Source organism: Pygoscelis adeliae, unplaced genomic scaffold, assembly GCF_000699105.1.
Source record: "Pygoscelis adeliae isolate BGI_AS28 unplaced genomic scaffold, ASM69910v1 Scaffold57, whole genome shotgun sequence".
Lineage (NCBI taxonomy): Eukaryota > Metazoa > Chordata > Aves > Sphenisciformes > Spheniscidae > Pygoscelis > Pygoscelis adeliae.
The window spans coordinates 239,209-247,539 of record NW_008825615.1 but is presented as its reverse complement, the minus strand read 5'-3'; the positions used below and the strand labels follow the sequence as shown (position 1 = coordinate 247,539).

Genomic DNA, 8,331 nt, shown 5'->3' with positions numbered 1-8,331 from the left:
GTTTACATTTGAAGGTTGCCTTATGTCCAGTTTGATTAAGGTTTTCTCATTTTCCCCATTGCTCAGTTCCCTCCATAGCCACCCCAACAACGACCCAAGCCTGCGGAACATGACCAACTTTATTGCAAGCGAGAAAATTCCTCCACTATATACATTACTAAGGCAAAAGCAGTTTCCTTCAGTCCTCAATCAAATTCTTTTAATCTGAGGGGTGTATTTCTGGGGCGGGGAGTGTAAAATGGGTGCAGCTGTTTTTCAACAAGTGAGATTTGCCTCTGTTAAGTTTGTGTCTTAGCTAAAGAGCTGTAGCAATCACAGCTCCCAGTTTTAAATGAGTCCAGTTGTGCACAACGTTACGTAACAAGTCCTCCAGTGCGTCACTGAACTTTTGTGGACAGATTTGCAGTGGAGCTTCCGATTTAGTAGGGGCAAATCAGCTGTGAGTCATCATTTCAGAGGCCGACTTATGTTGGCCGTCACCATTTTCTAGATTCATTGCAGATGTTGATAAAGAACTTTTCTTCTGTTCAAGGGATTGTGATCCAAATCCTACTCTACACACTCATTGCCCCTGAAAAGCACATGCTGTTCATTTTAACTATAAAACTAGAGCAGAATTTTGCCATATGAGCTAAACATAAAGAAGCTTTCTGGGGATATGCTCCAGAAGGTATATTGTAGCAATGACCTCCCATAGTTGTGTGTAGCTTTTGAACATTGCATAACTCAGCCTCATTACAATGTGCTATTTTCTTTCCTCGGGGTCACCTAAACTGTGGCACAGCCTGTGGTCATTAACAATTTATTAGTCAGGGGCAGCACAGAAAATCAGCTTGTCAATAAGATATTCCTCAACTAAAGCCCAGTGCCAACCCCATGCAGATACCTCAAGACATCTTGAGATATCTTGGAGGACATTTCCAACACCACTGGACACCCATGCTTGGGCAGCCGGACCACGTTCTGAGTGTCCTAAACACCACCAGGCCCAAACATCATGCAGATTCTTGTTCTCCTTGGATTTTGTGAATCAAATTATCCATTTAACTCTTGTGCAGTCAGCTGTGGTTACTCACATCCTTCTCTCTCATGAGGTAACATTAGAAAGTCACATCAGCTCCTCGACAGCTCACAGAAAACTTTGAAAGTAAAAACTCTGCATGTAGGCAAATGAGTAGACCTGAGCAGAGCTAATGTTTTCCATTAAAAGTACTTATTCCTTCATTTTGGCTGTTGAGCACTGCTAACTAGCGGCATGATGCTGGCTTCAGCACACGACAACTGTGGGACGTGAGCAATGGAAACCAATATTCAGTTACAATCTGTAGAGAAGGTCCCTACCCTCCTCCTGTTCTTCTCCCCTCGGTGCTGACCCAAGCTTACATCTAACCTCCTTCTTCATTTTTCTTTCTCCTTCCTGTCTCTCCTGCTGCGTGGCACCTTCATCCTCATCCAGTTCTAATAAAATAGACAGCGTCTTTAGGTGCTTAGTTAAGGTGTGAGTAATCAGACCTTTCATGCAATAAATGGATTTATTAAATGGGTTCAGAACAGGGAAAGTGTTCCTAAGTGGTCAAGATGGGATTTTCATCATTAAGACCAGGCAAAACAAAGTGGCCGTATGGTGCATACTCCCTTTCTTACACACGCACACACGCTTCTTTGTGGTTTTAATAGTTTGTCCAGTTTTTTTTTTTTAAATAAATTCAGTAGAATTACATTTGGACTATGAAACCAGTGAACTTTAGAGCCCCCTGGTTTGGTGGGATATTGTCCTACTATGCTCATTCTTCAAAGAGAAATAGCCTCCTGAATCAAACTTTATAAAAAACCTTTCCTTGTTTTTGGAAATTATTTTACCATAGCTGAAGTGAATAAGTTCCAGAAAGATCCTAGAACAGAAATCCTTGTGTTACAAAACATTCAAAGGTCACTGTACACTGAGAAAACTTTTTCTGTCCTGCAGAAATATTCTTTTGTCTGAGCTCTCAAACTTTTCTCCTCTGGCGGTGTATTTTTCTCTGCATCTCTTTTTGCATTCTTCTGAAGGAAATTAAATCTGCTGGGATGCTCATGTGAGCAGCCATAAAGGTGGCCTGGTTAGAAGGGGAAAATTACTGAGCAAAAGAAAACATCCACTGAAAAATACTGACAGAGAAAGGCCTGCCAGCCTGGAAAGCTGTTCTATGATTCTATGATTTTTTTTATTGATAAGCTCAAAAACAAGGGCCTGTAATGGCAACTGATTGTCTGAAAGGGTGGAAAACAGTCTGGAAAATAAAAATTGGTCTGAAAGAACAAGAAACGTCATTATTTATTGGCCATTCCAGGTGAAAAATAGAAATTAACAGCACCTATTGGCTGTTTGAAGTGGTGGTGTCCTACACCCTCTTATGCCTCTGTATACAAGGAGGACTTAATTTTTATTCAAAATAGAGCCTCTCTCTGAGGATTTCCTGTGCTGCACGTCCTTCTCCATTCCTAAACAGGTTGAATTCACTGCATGAACTTTCTACCAGCTCTTGGACTCTCACTGGGGACGGCCAGCTGACTCCAGACTCCATGACGCAGAGCATCTCTTAAGTGAGACTCTGTCTGTTGTCTCATTGGTCCCCCTCTGGGCCCACTTTTGGGGTTGTTTCGGTTTGCCTCCCACCCGTGGGATGATTTGGTTCATTTGATGCTGGTATCACTTGATACCAGTGTTATACATCCATATAAGCAATCTATCGTAAGTATATCTGCTGTTATATTTTTGATGAGTTGCTCCACTAATGATAGGTGTAGTAACCTGTAATAGTATATACCTGCTTGGTTATTGCTGTTATTGGCTGTTGCTTTACGATTTATTTATGCTATATTATTGATAGCTGATAGTAATTTGTAATAACATGATATATATATATTCACTTTATTAATCATAGGTATACTTGCTAGTGGTGATTTTGTGGTAGTCTACTTCCTAGTGGTGATTTTTGTGGTATTTTTGGAATCTGTAGTAAGGTAGAGAAGTTTAGAGGATAAAGCCTCCGTGTCCTTGTGTATTACAGAATCCTGCAAACCCACAGTCATGATCTCTGCACACCCGCAGGCCGGGTAACCCTTTAGGTCATGACAGATGTGCCTCAGGATTCTTCCAGCCAATAAACCTGCTAGAAAATCAGGGACTACAGGGTGTCTTTAATGCTGCCATTTCAGCTTCAATAAACTTAAACCTTTACATCAACATGCAAACACCAACAAAACAAACAAACAAACAAAAAGTTTTTCTAGACAAACAGGAAGCAAAATAGGATAATTATAGAGGTCACCATCTGGTATATCAGCAGCTTCCAGTTTAATCACACACTGACCCCGGGACAAACATTCCCGCTTGACTAAGCCCTCCTCTGACTGCAGAGAATTAGGGGACTGCTTCCCCCAGGAGAAGATTATCCTGTTACTGCCCACAGCATGGTTTCTCGCAGCTTCCTGCGAAGCATCTTGTACTGGACATGCTGGAAACAGGGCTCTGCATCAGCGGTGGGAGTAGGAGGGTTGGCAGCAGCGGTCCTGGTGGTCACCAAAGCCACGCTGGGAGCAAAATTGACAGTGAAGCCCCAAGGAGTGTTCAGAAGCAGCACTGTTACCTCATGCTGTAGAGCACGTGACCATCAGGGAACACTCGCAGCATGATGTTGTCCGTGGTGGTGTCGTGAATGAAGGACCTTTTGGAGTGCACGAAGAAGACGTCGGGGACCCAAATCTTCTTCACCAGCCTGCCATCAAAGGTCATGCTCTTGTTGGTGGTGCTGGGAAACGAGAGACGCTCATCCTTCCAGTAGTGCCTTAAGTACAGAGTCATAGTGAAATCCTTCACGAAAAAAGGAAGAGAACCAGAGAGAGGTCTGTCAGTGTTGCTTTCTACACCGAGGAGACACCAGAAAGAAAACTCGCTCCTACCAGGTAGATGAAATCCCTCCCCTCTCAACTGCTGTTTCTTCCCTAGACCAATTCATCTTTGTGAATAGATTTTCCTGACAAAATAATTTCAGCCAAAACAAAACATAAACCCCCAATCAATGTATTACAGTACTCAGTAGTGTTCAGTCCTAAAAGGGATATAAATATGCCCCAAGAGAAGCACTGCCCTGCAGAAATGATCCTTCAATCCTGGCAAAATTATCTTGAAGGACTATGGTATCGATAACATGTTCAAGAGGAAAAACTTTCAAAATTAGCTTAATGGTCAGGCTAAACACTAAGCAATTTATCCCCCAAAGAACTAAATTGTTGCAAACAGCAACCAAGTGAGGGAACTGTTTTTCCTACTGTACAAATGTATAAATAAAGCTCTGTTTTAAGCTCGTTAAGGGGGCAGGATCTTCAGTCACACAAAGGTAAACATCTGTGTGTTGATTGCAACCTGGCAGGTGCTGTTTTCAGAGCTGAACCTACTCTCTCATGCTGAGAGATCAAATACACTTGTTTTCTTTATATTCACAATTAAACAAGTGGTTACGGGAGCCCCAGCTGCCAAACCCTGGCAAAAAGCAACACAGGCTGGGATCTCTTCCTAACCACTTGGCAACTGCTTTCTAAAACCACCACCACCACCTCATTTTGCTTTGCTGATGACAAACCATCAGTTAACCTGACTGTCCATTTCAAAGGGCTGCCCTGACAACAGTCTCGCATTGCCAATAGGTTTTTCATGAATTTGTCAAAGAAGTCTCCAGTGCCAGCCCTCACCTTGCTGCCCTGCACGGGGCAGAGCTGGTCAGACATCTCCCTCTCTGACCATGGCAGAGACCTGCTGGAGGGACGCTTCTGCTCACCCACCCGCAGGTCCCCACACTGGCAAACTGGTCCCAGCCTCCATCCTTGCTCCCCCCAGGGATGCTGCCAGCTCCTGTTCCCTGCTGGACACTGTCCACCTTCCCCTTACAGCTACAGTCCCAAAGAAACTCCTCCAGTGACTGCTGCTACTGCCAGGGCTTAGGTTGCAACCTGGCTGGAGAAGCCAACCTCAGGGGCTGGATGAGGAAAGCACATCAGCTTGACCGGAGCTGGGACAAAGGAAAGCAAGGAAGAGGCATAACTGATGATTTCTTAGGAGTCAGTGCCATTTACACCAGAAGGAAAAAAAGGGGTAAAAATAGGCCTGGCTATTCAGGGTCACCAGCCCTGGGCAGCCCTCCGGCTGTGACGCAAGAGGAGGGCCAGGCAGCCTGAGGCTGTGGCTGCAGAACGCCTCTGGGCAGCTCCATCAAGGGAGCCCAGGGGGACAGGGACCGATGTGGCATCAGACAGACACCCCCAGAATGACTTACAGCCACCATAGGGGGGGCACAGAGACTGCCTGTGGGGACAGCACGGGAAGGGCCACACCGCTTCCCAGGTGTGGCCCTTTCCCTGTCCCACCGGGCAGGAGCCCTCTCCTCTCCCGCTTTCAGCACCCTTCTCTCTCCAAACAGGCCTCCAATAGCCAACACACAGGGCACCGAGTGCTGCAAACATCAAGCCCAAGTGGCAGCTGACAACAGCTTCTAAGTACAAAATCCAACTTATGGATGTTTTCTTGTGGCGTAAGTCAAACGAGGCAGTTGTTTGCAGTCACTGACAGGTTGTTCCTTTCTGACCAGCACACACGCTAGTTACAAACCAAGAAAAGGGGTTTTTTTCACCCCTCATGAGTAGGAAAATCCCTTAGGAAACAAGTTTTACAATGAACTGAGAGAACGATAGTACCTGCTGGAGGCACAGTGAATGAGCACACACAAGTGCCTCACTTTTGGCAGGACATTTCATGTTTGTGCCGCACTCCGGGCAGCCTTGAGAGCATCCCCTGCCAGTGTACAGAGCAGCCAGCTTCAGTCCGGTGGTTTGGGGCACCAGATGCCTGTTGAAGCAGCGGTAAGCAAAGGCTTCCCAACCGAGGGTACCCAGTTTCCAAGGCCACTAACCCTTCAGAGCAGTTTGAAGGAAGTCCTGCCTGCAGTTTGGCCCTGCCTGCAGCTCTGCCCTGCCTGCAGTGGGGAGCCGAGGAGGGCACCCTGGTGCAGGCACAGCCAGCCCGGCTCCCCGGGCCACGCAGACAGCTTGCTGCCCGCTCTCCTCTCCACGAAGACCCACATGGGACAAACTGCTGGAAAAACAAACCGGTGTAACCCAAACTGACCTGGGAGACTGCTCTTCCACCCCAAATACAAATCAGCAACTGCTGTGGAAAGTACTTGTCCTGTGCTGGGAAAATAGGACTGCGGAGCTGTCTACAGCAAAGGGAGAGAGCGCTGCCCTCAAAGCTTTCTGATGGGCAAGATTTTTGTTGAAACCAGATGCTCCTGACAGAAAGCACTGCAAGTTATTTACTTGCACTGATTAGGTCTTTTTGCTGCTACGAAATTATCTTGATACATTAGAGCCCCAGGTCTCCTTGCGACAGCCATTTCCTGCGCTGAAAGCTCCCTCCCACATGCTTCATTGCATGCATCCCCCTCAGCCCTCTCTTTCAATATCCAGACAGGCAAGCTCCCTTCTTTTAATGAAGATGTAATTGCACCACAGTAGATACTGATCAGCCTAAAGCTCTTCAAGTCTTCATGTTTTGCCTAGACCAGAGAAGGTGCCCAAAAACAGGGAGGAAAAGGCAGAAGGAGGAAGGAATCAAGAAGCTTCCTCTTCTCCTCTATGTTCCCCTTTCCACTTCTCTTTCCAGTGTTTTTATTCCATTCCCTATAGTTAAAAAACAAAGCGAAACAAAACACAAAAAAAACCCAAAACCAGGAAAATGCTTGTGAACACTCCTTTCACTGGGAACACCTTGAAACCTGTTGAGGGTCAACAACTGCATGTATTACTTCCTTATTTTAATTAATAAAAAAATAAATATACTAAATCACAATTGAACTTGGTGCAAATTTCCCAAACAGCATAATCAGTGACTGAAAGACTATTCCCCCACACCAAATTCCACTCTGGCAGAGGCAGTTCAGGCTCCCCCTGGCAGCTCCCACTCACACGCCTCAGTGAGGTAACTCCCAGTGATGAAGAAGCAGGAGCAGCTCCTTCTCAGTTACGTTGCCAACTTAATTTTCTAATGCACCTCCCAGAATCATGCATTTACGGCAGGGGGGTTGGACTAGATGACCTTTAAAGGTCCCTTCCAACCCAAATTATTCTATGATTCTATAAAACAAATAGACTCAATGGTTCCCTAAGGAAGAAAACTCTTAGAGTAAACACAGCTTATGTGAACGTCACCATATACCTTCAAACCTTTGTACGCAGCTGTTTATATTTTTGGTTGTGATAGATCCTTCACAGCACTGATTATTCCCCCATTTAAGGTCCCTTTTTCCTTCAAACTTTTAATCTTTATCTGAAAATACAGAAATAAGCCTTTGATCACCTGGTTTTATCAAGTTTTTCGTTCTGAGTATTAGCCTCTTTGAACTTGCCAAATGCTGCCATTACTTTCATCTGACCAGTAATTTGAAATCCATAGGTTTCAAGTGGGAGGAACTTTTGATGACTGTGAATAACTGACTCTTAAAAGAGGATTACATACCATGTCAACCTCAGAAATACTGTCCAAGCTTTCAACTTGCACATCCACCCCAACAGGAATTGCAGGGCCTGTAGTAGAATGAGATTTAGATATGTAAATAACTGTTCTTTTATATCATCTGCATTTAATTAGCACTATAAGGTAGCATGCAAAACATTTCTGAGCTTATGTTATACTTTTCTGTCCATGATTCTTCACAAGGGGACAGGGGGAAGAGTCAGTGAATAACCATGTAAGGCCCCTTTTGAGACACTGAATTATCTTCCCCTTGGCATGCGCTGCAATGGTGACACTGCCCAGCTAATCCAGAGCTTGGATGAAACATTTGCATATGTTTTTAAAAGCTGAGCCATCCCATCATAAATTTTAGGCCTTTATGAACAAATTTGGCCGCAAGAACAGGGGACTGAGAAGAAGAAACTGCAAGCAATGAGCTCTTCCTTGTAGGTTTCTTGTTTCTTATCAACAAGACAAGCTACATTAAACTCTCAAGAGCCCATCACCATTTTCATTCATACGACTCATTGATGTTGTTAAGTTTTCCACAGTAGTTTTAAAATTAGCAACCAGAGAATTCACAAAGAGTAAATAAGCAGAAAACATCCCATAATAAATGCATACACCTCTATTACTAGAAACCCTGTATCAAAATTTCACTGTAGACTGCTGCTCATTAATGACGAGGACCTCCTCAGGTTACTCAAGTTCCCCATAGTGTGTCCTCACACAGCTTTTTCTCTTTTCCGGTCCACTGAGGAGGTAAGTGCCTACAGAGATGTGCA

The 8,331-nt window shown here is 44.7% G+C and overlaps 1 protein-coding gene across 1 annotated transcript in view; it reads right to left on the bottom strand.

Annotated features, from left to right (window-relative positions):
- GABRR2 (gamma-aminobutyric acid (GABA) A receptor, rho 2) overlaps nt 1-8,331 on the bottom strand; it is a 41,366-nt gene that overhangs the window by 8,868 nt on the left and 24,167 nt on the right. The window contains exons 3-4 of the mRNA XM_009333088.1: nt 7,550-7,617; nt 3,630-3,853 (exon numbers count right to left, since the gene is read on the bottom strand). Of these exons, the coding sequence (XP_009331363.1) occupies nt 3,630-3,853; nt 7,550-7,617 (292 nt within the window). The remainder of the gene's footprint in view (nt 1-3,629; nt 3,854-7,549; nt 7,618-8,331) is intronic.